The sequence below is a fragment of the Anoplopoma fimbria genome, chromosome 20 (assembly GCF_027596085.1).
Source record: "Anoplopoma fimbria isolate UVic2021 breed Golden Eagle Sablefish chromosome 20, Afim_UVic_2022, whole genome shotgun sequence".
NCBI lineage: Eukaryota > Metazoa > Chordata > Actinopteri > Perciformes > Anoplopomatidae > Anoplopoma > Anoplopoma fimbria.
This window is the reverse complement of record NC_072468.1, coordinates 25,614,791-25,629,698: the sequence shown is the minus strand read 5'-3', so window position 1 is coordinate 25,629,698 and position 14,908 is coordinate 25,614,791. Positions and strand designations below refer to the sequence as shown.

General features: G+C 46.1%; 1 protein-coding gene across 1 annotated transcript; it reads right to left on the bottom strand.

Annotated features, from left to right (window-relative positions):
* Positions 1–5,161: 5,161 nt before the first annotated feature.
* On the bottom strand, positions 5,162–13,418 carry onecutl (one cut domain, family member, like). The gene is given in 4 exon segments (XM_054622423.1): positions 5,162–5,472; positions 12,373–12,888; positions 12,891–13,298; positions 13,301–13,418. Coding segments are annotated over 4 exon segments (1,353 nt in total).
* Between the last annotated feature and the right edge of the window lie 1,490 nt (positions 13,419–14,908).

The following is a 14,908-nucleotide window of genomic DNA, read 5'->3' as shown; positions in this document are numbered from 1 at the left end:
GTCTAACACATGGACAAGAATGGCACGATAAAGCATGGTGGGTCGAGTCCAAGCTGAGGAAACCCAGACTCAGTCAAATATAATATTTCCCTCAACTCTTCCCCGTTTAAAGCTTTTTGTATGGATTTCATTAATTCCTACTTACAACAGTGGGATCGAACAGTATTTCAACTACACTAAACATTTTGGAAAAAACAGGGGTGGGAGGGGTGGCTTACAAATGTGGAAAAATAGCTTCTGTCTCCTCCGACCTTTTGTATTTTTGGATGAGAGCTTGATTTTTGGGCTTTTCTGTTACAGCAAGTCACATGATTCTAGTTTTTGAAAAAAAAAAAAAAACAAGGAATAGGCAACGTTGATTACAGCAAGATCCTCCTTGCTTGGATTGTCACCTCCCTTTTTTTTTTTGGTCTTGAGAATGATTTTATTTATATACAGGACATGTATCGATGGGACACTCTAGCATACTGGACTTAAAGCTTTGGCTGGACGGGGGCCTTGTTCGGCTCCTGTTGCGGATTGATTCCAGCACATTTGGTTTGGAGTAAAAGGCATGAAGAAGAGACGGATGGACAGACAAGATAGATAGATAGATAGATCGATAGATAGATAGATAGACAGACACCCTGACAGGATGGATTCTTTGGTTAAGGAATATCTTTGCCACACAACATCTCACACAGTTGAGGTAGATGGGTAAAGTCTTCATGTACACATAGGGGGATGGTGGGGGGGATGGGGGGGGGGGGGGGGGGTACACTGGGGTTTACAGAGTCAAAAGACTTCCATCTGAAGACACTGCCTCATGTCAGTTTCTCAGTTCCAGCTCAACATAATACTGTTTTTATGCAACATAAATAATCAGCACGCGGAACCCCACTGGTGCTTTTTTTTTTTTTTTAATCCTCTGAGTGCTACGATAGCTCTGATAGGGAACTGCTAAAACTACCCATGATACATAACGCTTCAGCAGTTACCCATCAATCTTTGGTTGTTGTTGTTTTTTTTTTTTTTTGGTTTAAACATTATTAAAAAAATTAGATTTTTTTGTTTGTCTTTTTTTTTTTTTTTTTTTGTTCTGAAAGTTTACATTAGCTTTCAGTTCTCTACTATTTCATTATTTAACGCTCTCCTTAGGAATTGCTCTACAAAACGGCCTTGGCTGCCAGACTTGTTTTTCAGGGGGGGTCAAGTTCCTAGAAAAGCCACTAGGGGGTGCCGCAGGCCAGAAATGGCAATGCTGATCACCTGCGACTGGATTCACTCCCTCCCCCTCCCTGCCTCCCTCCCTTTCGCCTCCCATCTGTACAGAAAGGGAAGAGCTTCCCCGCTTGACACGGAGCAGAAGGTGGCTCAATACAAAAAGCTCTGTCTCCATTTTAGGCTCCCAGTCAGAGAGACAAAGAGAAACCTGAAAGGTGTCACCTCAGCTTTGATACAATGACAGTGGCGTGCCGGGGTCAGCAGAGGAGCCATAAAGCTCTTTTATTTTTTCATTTTTCCCCCGTACAGACTCCAGCGCACTCCCCCACCACCGCCCCCCCCTTCGCTCTCAGCATGCTTACAATTGTTGCTCATTAAAGTTTAATTCAGCTCCATGCCCGACTACTCCAACACCTCCTTTTCCTCAAACAGCCCCCCTTCCCACCTCTCCTACACACACACACACACACTCCACTACCTCCATCCTCATTCTGGATGATTCAGCCTCCTCTCTGATCTCCTCCCCGCCCCCTTTGAATGCCCCCTAAAGCCCACAGGTCTGGCCAAGAGCGGACCCCAGACCAGATACCCAGAGAGGAGACGGGATGAAAAAAGCCTCCCCTTTGAAGTCCACGAAAAAGTCGATGGCCTCTTTCATGACCGCCCGTCTTTCAAGTGCACGCTGTGAAGGGGCCCCGGCAATCCGCCCCCTTCCAACGTTAAAGACAGAAAAAGAGAGAGAGAGAGGGCGAGAGAGAGAGGGAGGGAGAGAGAGGATGGAAAACGGCCAAGCTAACCTCGCCACTCTTTGGCAGCATTTACACAGGGATCAGAGAATCTGATTTTCTCCTAATTTAGGCATCTACAACACAAAATGCTGGAAAATCAAATCACTTGTGCCTGTACAAGTTGATGGGGGGAACCCCGAACAACCCTAGAGGACCTGGAACAAACTCAAAGAACCCCAGGTGATCAGGAATGAATCCTAATGCTCTAGTAGGCCTTGTAACATAGAGAGCCCTACAAGATGAGGAACAAACTCTTAGAGCCTTAGAAGTCCAGACACACAAAACCTACAAACCTGAGAGGCCTCATAAATAAATCAGAGTCCAGAAAAGATGAGGAACGAACCAAAAGAACCCAAGAAGGCAAAGGGACAAGCTCTAAGACCTTTAGAACCCATGGAACAAAAACCCAAGACACTTTAAGAACCCCAAAGGTCCAGCAACAAACCCTTAAAGCTTTAGAACCAAGTAACCAAAAATCCAAAATCCAGATAAGATGAGCGTGCACTCTTTAGTGCCTCAAAGGTCTAGGAATGAATCCTAACACCTTTAGAACACCTTAAGCATCTAGGAACCAAAAATCAAAGATCCCAAGAAGATGAGGTGCACACTTTAAGTAACCCAAAGGTCTAGGAACTAACATTAACACCTTTAGAACCTAGGAACCAAAAATCAAAGATCCCAAGAAGATGAGTGCGCACTCTTCTAGTACCTCAAAGGGTCAAGGTACAAATCTCAACACCTTAACACCTTAAGCATCTAAAACCAAAGATCCAAGATCCCCAGACGATGAGGCGCACACTTTAAGAACCTCAAAGGTCCAGGTACAAATCCTAAAACCTTTAGAACCTAGGAACAAGAAATCCAAGATCCCCAGAAGATGAGCGTGCACTCTTTAGTACCTCAAAGGTCCAGGAAGGAACCCTAACACGTTTAGCACCTAAGAACCCAAAAATTCAAGATCCCCAGAAGATGAGAAACACATCTTAAGAACCCCAAAGGTCCAGGAACGAACCCTAAGAACCCTCTTGGAACTGAGACAACTGGCAGAAGGGTTGGGCGTGTGGAGGACGGTGAGATCACACTGAGTTGGACATAGACTGGAGTGTCTGCACTGTACTTGGGAGGGGGGGGCAGGTGAGAGGGATGGGGCGGGATGTGGGGGGTGTCACTCAATGGAGGCTTCAGACGGTGCTTTAAGTGGCTCTTTAGACACTTTACACACTCCGCCAGATGGCATTGGTCTGAACACAACTTTACAAGCAACCTGTGAACTTTTGGGATGCCACATCATCATCGTTATTATTGTTATTATTCATAGCATTAATTATAAATATTATCACAACATTCAAACAAGCTTTGGCCTTGGCGTTAAGAGCTGACCGCAGAGACATTTGCAAGAGTAAAGAAATCCCCATTATTCTACAAAAAAAGAACAAAACAACAAAACAAAAAAATCAAAGGCCAGGCCTTAAAGATAGAGAGAGATACGCAACATCACTGGGTGGGTCGGGCTGAATCGGGGGTGGGATCAGGTCGGGGATCGGGTTCTGGGTTTAGGGATTCAGGCCGTACATTCAGGGAGGCAATGTTAATCTTTGGTATAACGATGGGATTCTACAGCTAAAAGTGCCCATCAGAAAAAGTCTTCAGTTTCACACAGACATACAGAGCATTGTTAAATAAATACTTACAGTATATAGATAGCATAAATAAATAACCAAATAAATAGAGGAAAGAAAAAAGGGAAAACAATAAATACACAAATGCAGTAATAAATACATTGATCAGATCAGCAATTGCATTTGAAACGTTCTCGGTTTGATTTACTATTGGCTATAAGGAGGCGTGTTTAAAGCCGTTCCTTTGTGGACCAAAAAAATGACCTTGTACGTCAGCAGGGCGGAAACAAACTGCCCCACACTTCCATCGTGTTTCTATAAATAGAGCGATGTGCTTGAAATCTGTACAAAAAGGGCTGAAAGAATCACATTCCTCCATTTTCTAGACATCTGTAAAAAAAAGGTTTTCGTAATGGAGCAGAGGTGTGTACAGTTATTTGGAAATGAGTGGAAAAAAATACTACAATGTCACTATACATTGTGTCAGGTGTAGCTCTTCCCCGCGGAGCCTTTGTGTTCAAAGGTTGTTTTTTTCATTTTTTTCATTTATTTATTTTTTGGCTTGATTTTTTAGTCAGAAAAATGGCTGTGGAGCTTTCAAATTGGAAGCTCAGTCAGAGTCTTAAAGCTAGACAGTTGCACCGACAAGTCTGTTTCTGCATCCTACTTGTGTTTATTGATTCTGTCCTGGCGTACGGCGAGATGCACCGCGGTTCCCCCCTGAAAACTCTGATTCATTCAAGGCGGGACCGTCTTCAGGAAAAATACAGAAAACGGCTCTCTCCTGATGAGGGTAAATGATTGACAGCTGGGGAGTCACGGACGCTACATAACCCTCCTGATAATTCCAGGCTCCGAAACTTGGAACATCGCCATACAGTCCTGGGAACCATCACCATGGAAACACATGCTTAGAAAGGAGAATTAGGTTCTTCCAGGGAGAAAAAATAATAAAATAAAAAAAGCCTTTTCTTCCTCGTTCACCTTGATTCTTGAGGAAAAAAACAGGACCATAAGGACATTGGGGGAGGATTAACGTCTTTGGATGATGGTGAACACTTTTGATTAAGAAGATACACAATGGAGCGCTCCACGTGTGAGCAAACGGCACCTCTTGATTCTTCACGTTTGGAGAGATGACTATAGATTAGAAGGTACACCAAAATATGCTTCCTCCTGATTTGTAATACCCTCAATATCTCTAATCTAGATAATCAAAATAATGCGATGAGATGGCGTCTATGTAAGGGTGTGACTCTTCTTCGAGTCAAATCATCTCTGCACCCTTTGACTATACAAGCAGGACCTCGCGTCCTGCGATCATATCACTCTGGGTATCGCCCCCCTTCTACTTCAAGGGAGCGATCGACTTTGGTTTTGGGAAAAAAATGCTTCTTCTTCGTAAAATCATCTACAACAGCTCGGCTCCGTCACTCCTTCTGATAACGAGGAGGACATTTATGACGGCTGATCTCTGCCTTAGACCAGTCTATGTGCCCCCCTTGCTCCCTTCGGCGCCCTCCCCACCGCACCTCCTCCGGCGGTCCGTCATCATGCCGTGCTGCAGGACACCGCGGAGGAGGAGACGCTGGAGCCCGAGGAGCCCGTGGAGGAGGGACGGCCCTCGTCCGCCCACTTGTTGACGTTGCGACGGCGGGCGTTCATGAAGAAGTTGCTGACGGTGGAGAGCTCCAGGCCCAGCTGCTGGGAGATGGTGATCTGCAGCTCTTTGGTCGGGCGGTGGTTCTCCCTGAAGATGGCCAAGAGGGTGCGCCGCTGCAGGTCCGTGAAGACCAGACGGGTGCGCTTCGGGCCCTGGTTGCGCTCCAGCTTGCTCTGCTCTTGCTCCTTCCGCTTGCAGGCTGCAGGGAGATAGATAGAAGATACGTTGGTTTTTTTTAAAAAGGAAAAAAGGGGGGAAACCGGTTAGCTAACAGACCGGCTGGCTAACTAGGACAAATGGATTAAGAGGAGGGAAAGTGGATTTGCTGAAAGAAAACAGATTAGCTAAGCAACTTTGATTAGTTAAAAGAGATGAATCAGCAACTTGTTTCATTGTGCAGTAAAGGAATCAAGATGTTCAGCCTCTCACGTCCTATCGCCAGTGAGCTGCTGTACGCTGCTGCTGGGAACAAAAATGACTCCATTCGGGCCAAAGCTCTTCATGGTTTTCATTACACTCTTCATTCTGGAAAACAGTGTGCGTCTTTACATGTGTCTGCCCTGAAGACAAAGTGCAAAATCTGGGGTTTTCATCCACTGTCTTCCAGGAAAATAATTACATCCAAAAACATAAACAGATGCACAGCAAAGCTCTCATCTTGCAAAAGGACCGAAATTACTTTCAGCCCAAAAAGCGTTCACATTTTTCTTTTGCTACGATGTCGTATCTGCAGCTTATTTGTCGTTAAATCAATGACAAAATGTATGGATTCTGGCATTTTACCCGTCCGTCTCTCTTTTACATTTGAAACTTTAACGTCTTGTGTTTTCAATAAATGAATCGATAAAGGTGGCACATTTTAGTGAGACTCTGCCCTACTTAATATGCTGTATTTCTGTATTTGTTTCATTTGAATGATAAAAAAGTGTCGAAGTTGGCCATATTTAATCTTTTTAAGCTGCGATAGAGGTGATGGAGTCGTCTGGTAATTTGTTTTTCTTAATGCCAGTCTTGCTAACACCGACCACATAACAAAAACTCTGGTTCTGGGTTAAACACCACTGAAGCTGCAGCAACCCGTCCAATTATATAATCAATATTTCCTCATGAAAAAGTCTGAAATTACAGAATAAAAATAAAAGAATCAAGAAAAAAAGCTCAGCGAGGAAGAAAAAAAAAAAAAGCCTGATGTGTGTGGGTTGAGCTCAGATTCCATTTTGAGAGTCAGACGAGCATTTTGAATTCCGGCTGCATGATCCTCTCTGCATATCCATCGCTGAACCTTTCACCTCCAACACGCTGTAATTCTGTATTTACAGGAAACACGACACCAACCTCTGCCTTTGTGTACTGAGCCAACCCCCCCCCCACACTCCCACTCTCTCTCACCCCTCTCTCTTTCTCAGTCCATCTCCTTCCTCTACCTCTTCTTCCCTTTCCCTTAGTGGACACTTCAACATCATTAGTTTCTCATAAAAGTCATTTACATGTGGCGGCAGTGAGTGAGTAATAATCACTTTAGGGGGAACTAATTTATTTTCTATTAAAGGCGGGTTACGTCAGGGGTGAGTGAAACAAGCGGAGTCGGCATTGCCGGGGGTGTTTAGAAGCCTTAAGTGGACTAAAACATATTTGGGGGAGGGGGGGGAGTCGTGCAATTACCTAAATGCACACTTTTAAGAGGTTTCAATCAGCACTGTGCGGCTGAGCGACTGTTTTGCTGATGGTATCAAATGCTTTTCTAAGTGTAAGCACTGGTGTTTGTGCAGTCAACACAACAGGGCACGCACATTCAGACCAACAACCACACACACACACACACACACACACACACACACACACACATACACACACGCAGACACAAGCACTAAGAGAGGACCAATGGACTGGCGCTGGACTTTTATTTAGTATCTGGCCTGAAAGTCAGAAATAGTGTATTTTCTCGCTGTTGTGCTAAATATCATTAATGTTTTCAATATTAAACCTAGAGCTGCAGCGTTTACTCTACTTATTGTTTAGTAAATTGCCAGAAAGATAATCGCCAACTATTTTGAAAATCGATTAATTAAGCAATTTTTTTTATGCAAAAGTGTCTGAAAATGTTGTTCTCAGCCTCTCAAATATGAAGATTTCCAGTTTTTTTTATTTCATGCGTTTTATATAATATTAAAGTTAATATCTTTTGGTTTTGAACTGACAAAACAAGACATCTCCTTGGACTTTGAGAAACTGAGAAGGACATTTTTCACTATTTTGTAGACCGAACGATTTGGCAATTAATAGAGAAAATAATTGTTAGTTATCGGCATAATTTTAAACTATTATTTTATAAAAAAGAAATCATAAGAACAAGTCATTTTTTTGTTTAGGAAAACAGTCTTGAATATCTTATTTTCTAACATTAAAAGAAATCTGCCAGAACAGTAAGATTATTCCCACATGTTTCCTACCCAAATAAAGGGGTTTTTCCAGACATTTTCCAGAAATGAAAGAAGGAAAAGCCGAACGCTGTAGTGAAACCAAAAATATGAATTTTTGAAAGAATTTAAAACAAGCTGCATTCTGGTGGAATCTTGCTGCACAGGCAGATTTCTTTAGGTTCCTGGTTCTCCTATTATTGAACAAAATGACTTGATTAGATGAAGAAAATCAGCGAGCAGCAATAACCTTGAAATCCCATATTTCAAACCCTATCACACACACACACACACACACAGTCACAATCAAACACACACACACACACACACACACACACACACACACACACACACACACACATTATATATAAACCAAAGATGCTGCCTTTTTTTTGCTCTCAAAAACAGCGCTGACTGGATCGATTGATTGGCTTACATCTTCCCATTGAGAAACATCTCACGCAGCGAGGGATGATGTTTACTGTATGACCGGCTCTCCACTCCTCAAACTCACAGCGGCAAATTTCTCTCATTAGCAGAAGCGCTTGAGAAATAAGTGTGACCTTACTGCCGTCTTTTTCCACCCGAGTGCCATCACAACAGCAGCATCAGAGCCGGGGTGGGGAGCCATGCATGTGTGTGTGTGTGTGTGTGTGTGTGTGTGTGTGTGTGTGTGTGTGTGTGTGTGTCAGCGCTGGACTTTGATTGCTCTGACATCCAGCTGAGTTTCTGAAACTTAAGTACTCAACTGGACATGAATAAATCTGGCGGTGATTCCTCCTCTGAAATCATTATCTGAAGGAAATGTTTTGACTCGGGGATGCTCCTCGTGTCAGCTCCAGATTACAGGTGCCTGTTAGCTTTTGGGAGCATCCAGAGCTCGTTTGCATTTCTGAGAGTTATCGAACCACGTCTCATTAAAATCTGAACAGGCCAAGATGTCAGCCGCATGTCAATATCACTACAAGAGAAAAAAAAACAAAAAAAACACCAAAATGCTACGATATTTCTTGGTGTTGGGGGGTTGGGAGGTTTTTGGCTGCAGCTATGGACGGTGTGTGTGTGTGTGTATATATACAGCGGTGCACTCTCCGCTCATGTAATGAAAGGAATGACATGATAGTGCCGGCTAGCTCGCTTGTAGCGTGGATTTATGGCTCGTTGGAGTCTGGGTAGGGGGGTGTCCTGCAGCTCTCCTCCTCCCTCCTCTTCGCCTCCATCCCATCCTCGGGCCCCGGCTCCCTTTTCTGACCATCATAACGCCGACCATTAAGTAAATGCTTCCTTATGCTGTAATCATGTGTAAAAGGCGTACAATTACCATGCTATAAATCCCCGACGCCGCGGCGACTCCTGGAGACATAAATATTCCCCTATAGGCTTCTTATGATCGTGGGAACGGCCTCTAATCATGATGTATGCCCCTGTCTCGTGTTGCTGAAACGTGATCGAAAGCCTTTCCCTACCCCCGGCGTCTCAACCTACACCCCCTCCCCTCCCAGCCAGAACAGCCCCCCTTCCACCCTCAACACCCCCGCAGCCCCCACCCAGCCCACCCCCTGCTGATTTCTTGGGCCAGGGGCTGATAGAAATTATTGATTAAATCTGTGCAGCTCAGACTCCTCGACCCACAGAGGCTGGTTAACCCCTTCAGCGCCGGAGTGGGGGAGCTGCAAGAGCTAGAGAGAAACAAAAAAATAAAAACAACCCTGTTTGTTAGGTGTCGGCCTGTTTGCAAATCCCTGCTATGCAAATGGAATCGGCTTTGACCTTTGAGCCGCGCTGGCAGAAAGCGAACTGTACGCAGCGAGAGGTGGACGAGGCTTTGTGGCTTTCATTACTGTGGGGGTGGTGCAAGGCGCTGGAGCCGACACGTAGACCGCATTGACCTTTCTTATTCATTTAGACCTTTAGTCAAGGGCTTCGGCCATCATCTTTAAAGTTATGGTCTCTGAACCCCCCCCCACCCACCCACCCATCCATCCCATCCCAACCCTCCTTGACTTTAAGTGTTGGAGCTGTGTGGTCTTTATCCGGCCTTCTTCTCCGACTAAATCCTGATTGCCTGCTCCACAGCCTGAGGTTTGGCGAAAGATGCATCTCATATACAGCTCAGTAATCCATACAGCATACACACACACACACACACACACACACACACACACACACACACACACACACACACACACACACACACACACAAACGAGATACTGCGGATAAATCCGAGGGACCACCTCCTCCGTGTTTAGCAAAACGTCTCTGCAATTATTTGAAAAAAAAAAAGACAAAATGGCAGCAGCTGAATTTCCAAAATCAGCTTTGCACCCGGACTCTTAGAGCTGCGCAGCCCTGCGTATATACCAGAGGCCTGGTTATGGAAATAACACAGCGCCGCTGGCTGACACTGAAGGCTCTTCTATGTATTTAAGCGAGTGCTGCATTAAAGGAGGATCATCTTAAAACTTGAGGCGTGAAGCAGAGAGCGCTTGAGCTATCTTCAGACTGGGGAGCGCGGGGCACCACGCATTCTAATTCCAGTCTCGATTCGCCGATGCGGCCGAGGTGTGTGTGGGCAAGGCGTGCTGCTCTTTCCCATGGAAATCAATAGAGGCTTGTAATTAAACAAAAGGGGGTTTGGCCAGAAAGCGGGGAGAGAGGGGGGGAGGCGGGGAGGGAAACAACAACCCCCTTCGGAAAGTAGGTTATGTAGAAAAAAGTGCCGAGCTGTCCAAATTGTGGCTTTGCCAAGAACTAAATATGCAATTCCAGAGTGTGTGGGAGCAGCGTTGTCACACACTTTACATGCTTTATGAGCTGATTGATCGGCTGACTCATTAAGAATAATGTTTGTGTTTGTGAGAAGACAAGGAAACAAAAGATACCTGCGATCGAAGACAGAGTGATTAGAAGAAGAAGAAAAAATCTGATCACAGAACAAAGAGCTGTTTTTATCACGAGGAAGATTAGGTTTTTTTTTTTATACTGTGTGACAGGAAGAGGCGCTTTGCATACAGAGCATTCACACACACACGTTTAGATTAGATTCAGCAAAAACAAAAAACATTTCTGTCAAATTTGCAGAACAACATAAACCCCCACAGATAACTCATCTTTAGATAAGAGGTTTGGGTGCGACGTACACATGTGCTCTCAGAGCCGAACAATCAAAGATCAATAATTGTGAAGGGATTGCAAGAGTGCACAATCATTACCTATGAACTCTATTGTGTTGTTGGGCTTAATCAGAGGAGCTGCTGACAGAGAGCGAAAACGCAGTGATCAACTGGGCCGGCTCACACACACGCACTGCTCACAGACCCCCGCAGTGAGCAGACACACACACACACACACACACACACACACACACACACACACACACACACACACACACACACACACACACTGGTCTGTGCTCGTCTCACATTACTGTGTTCACTTGGATCTCTTTCTGGTCTCCGTGTATCAGATGGGCCCTCGGTCCCCGTGGAGGGACAACACTGTAACACTGTACAGCGCGTGCTGTCGTGTCTTCAATCCACATCCCCAAAGAATATTAAATGTCAAGCAGCAGATTACAATGTGCCTTTCAAAGCAAAAAAAAAAAATCTTTACCCTGTGAAATCTGTATAAATAATACTAGGGCTCGCAACCAAAGATTTTTCTTTCCATCGATTCATTTCTTTGTTATTTTTTTTCCAAATAATCAAAAAGTAAAGTTTAGAAAATGTCAGAAAATTTAGAACATTTTTAAATTCAAAGTGAAATTGTTTGTTTTAAATGACCAATAGTCGAAAAAAAAAACCAAATGTATTAAATCTGCAAATAATAAAAAAACAAAAAAAAGAAGGAAATTCTCCCATTTGAGAAGCATTAAGTGACTTTTATTAATAATCTAAATAGATGTCAATAAATGTTTCTGCCGTGGACTAATCGATGCAGCACCTGAGCAACAACCTCCTGTTTCTCCACCTATGAAGACTCCTGCTTGCAGGACAACGTTGGTATTTAGCCTCGTGGTAATTGCCCTCGGTGACGACGTTGATAAAAGATGTCTGGCAAGAGCTCAAGTCTCATTTGCATCAGCTGCTTTGCCAAACTCAACTTCAGCCGCACACCGGGGCCGTTATAAATCACTGCTAGGATTAATCAATCGCTCCAGAATGGCATATCTGCACAAATTATTTCGTGGGCTTCAAAAGCGATTAAACTGCTGATCTTCATGGTTCATTTGAGAGGAGGGCAAATGTCTGTGGCTTTTTTTTTTTTCTCTCTTCTTTTTTTATTGTAGCCACTGTACAAATCAATAATAGCTGTTTGGGAGCAGAGTAAACAAAGGAATGGCACATATGGCCCTCTCTGGCTCAAACTGTCCTCAATGAGCTGCTAACTTCTCGTTGTCCAAGCTGTTGAGACAATGGACGAACCAGTGGTGCATTCACAGCGCCGTGAAGAGCAGGAAACATCAGGATGATGCTTCTGCTTTTCCTCATGTCTCCACCTGAGCTGCATACTGATTGCAAGAGAGGAGAATTCTTTTTTGTGTGGAAGACATGGAGAAGGAAGGTGTTTGGGGAAAACTAGGGGAGGAAGAGAGTGTCTGTTTGTTGTTGTGGTTTTTTTGTAGGAACGTGTGTGTGTGTGTGTGTGTGGAAGACAGATAGAGAGCAAAGCCAGATCTTACCCTCCAGCCGGAGCGAAGCCATTCTTTGAAACTCGGGCTCCTGCAGCCAGCGGGACATCCTCTTAAAGGTCTCGCGGCCGGACTTGAGCTTGCCCCAGGGCTTGGGGTTCCTCAGGAGGTCGGACAGCGTGCCCTGTGACCTACACAGAACCCTCTCGGCGAAGATGGCCTGGGGGATGCTGTACCTCTTGAGCTCGGTGATGATCCTCTGGGCCACGTCCCTGGTGTTGATCTCCTCCCCGCCGCCGCCGCCGCCGCCCGGCGAGCCCGACAGCATGCCGTCGCCGGGCGAAGACAAGGCGGACGACGAGGAGTGCAGGTGCTCGCCCATCTTGGAGGCCTGCTGGCCCGGGTGATGGTGGGGCTGGTAGTGCTGGCTGTAGAGGTGAGGGTGGTGGCTCTGGGCGTGCTGGTGAGCCTCCATCTTGTTCAGCTGATGCCCCACCGACACGTCTCCTCCGCCCAGGCCCGGCGGAGACATCTCGCGCCCGAAATCTGACGTCCGGCAGAAGAGGCTCCCCCGTGGACGTCGTAGCCGGCGTGGAGCATCTGGCCGCCGTTGCCGTTGGGGCTGTTGCCCAAGCTGCCGTAGCCGTGCATGGAGGAGGCCAGGCCCGAACCCGTGGACGGGGGCGACAGGCTCTGGGTCATGGCCAGGTCTTTGCCGTACGGGTTGTAGAAGTTGGCTCCGAGGCCCCGGTCCTCACGCATGAGGGTGAAGCTGCCGATGACGTTGCTGACGGGGAGGCAGGGGTGGTGGTGGTGGTGGTGGTGGTGGAACTTGTCGTCGAAGGGCTGCAGCGGGGTCAGGGTGGTGTAGGTGCTGCCGGAGCTGGACGGGGAGTCGCCGCTGTAGCCCAGCGCCGACATGGAGTGGTCGAAGCCCGGAGGACGGGGCTCGGGCTCCAGGGACATGGAGGGGCCCCGAGGGAGGGCCTGGGGAAGGCAGCCGAGAGGTCCCGAGAGTGAAGCATGGCCCTGCCGTCCTGGCTGTGAGCCAGATCGGGGTGACTGTGGAGGGACATCTCCCCTAGACCCCCATCCATCATCGGAACCTGGACAGATGAACGGTGTATCTGTGGTCGCTCTCCTCTTCTTGTTGTTGTTGTTCAGCAGCCGGGGCCAACAGTCTGGAAAGGTCTCTCCTTACACCAGACTATGGATTTATTGATCTGTGAATTAATTGATTTCCGGGCTTATGGGGTGTCTAATTAATTATCTGATAACGTTAAGTACTGTCTTCAAACTCCCTCAAACTCCCAGAAAAACGAGTTTGCAAACGGGCACCGGGGGTCTGGACGGGTTTTGTTCTCTGGTGTGTGTCCGGTGCTCGGCTGCTCCTCCCTCGGAAGAAGCCTCTCTGTTTGTGCCTTCTGTTGAGACAAGACAGGCGTCGTTACTCCGGCTGCATTTATGGGTTTTTTTTTTTAAAACTTTCATCGTCACAGAGAAGAAGAAAAAGAAAAAGAAAAAACCAGACTAGATATGTAATGCCTCTACTAAACAGACCCATTAGATATACCCCCACCCCCCACCACCCCCTCACACACACACTAATCACTAATCATTCTAATCACTTCGACCCCAAAAAAAAAACATTTTTCTTTCTTCATTCTTATGCAAAGTTATGAATACAGAAGCAGCACTTGTGCGTAAAACGGTGCGTAATTACGCATAATGAACCCAATGCAAACCTCTCCACAGACACCACAGACACCCACAGACACACAAATACACAAATGCACAAATGCACAAATGCACAAATACACAAATGCACAAATGCATAAGCCTCGACGCAGATGGAGAGCTCTGCACCTCCTCCTACCTCTCTGTGTTTGTGATCCACGGTGTCCGTCCTGTTCATGTCTCCAGTCCTGCAGATTCACACAATCGGCCCCGGGCTGCTACATCCACTACATCCACCCAGACACACAAACCATCTGCGGTCACAGAGGAAACATCTCTGTCTGTGGCTCTGCTCGGTCCAGATTCTCGGGTCTTTTGTTTTCCACTCCAAAAAGAAGATCTCCGGTGTTTTTTTTCTCCCCTCTTGCTTTACACTAGCAGCTCTCCTCTTCTTCTTTCATTATCTCGTGAGATTTTCCTCCTCCTCCCTCCCTCTGCCTGCCACTTCATCGATCTCACCACCAACTCTTTCTCCTTCTCCTCCTCCTCCTCCTCCTCCTCCTCCTCCCCCTTCCTCACATTGACTCTCTGCTTTCAGTGCGTCACGGCCTTAAAAATCTGACAGATGTGCGATGAAATTCCTACTCCAATTAACCCTTTCTTCTCTCTCTCTCTGGGGGAGGAGGGAGGAGGGGTGACTGGGTGGGGGTGGGTGGGGTGGGTGGAGGTGGAGATGGAGATGCTCCCTTTCTCATAACCCCACAGGTTAAAGCCTTCTTCAGCTGATTGCATGCACAACTTATGAATTATGTGCTCGGCTGTTTATTGGATCTGATCAATCTGTATTATTATAGAGTTTAGATATGTTTTACAAAACACACTGATGACTAATAGCAGCTCTTTAAAGGTA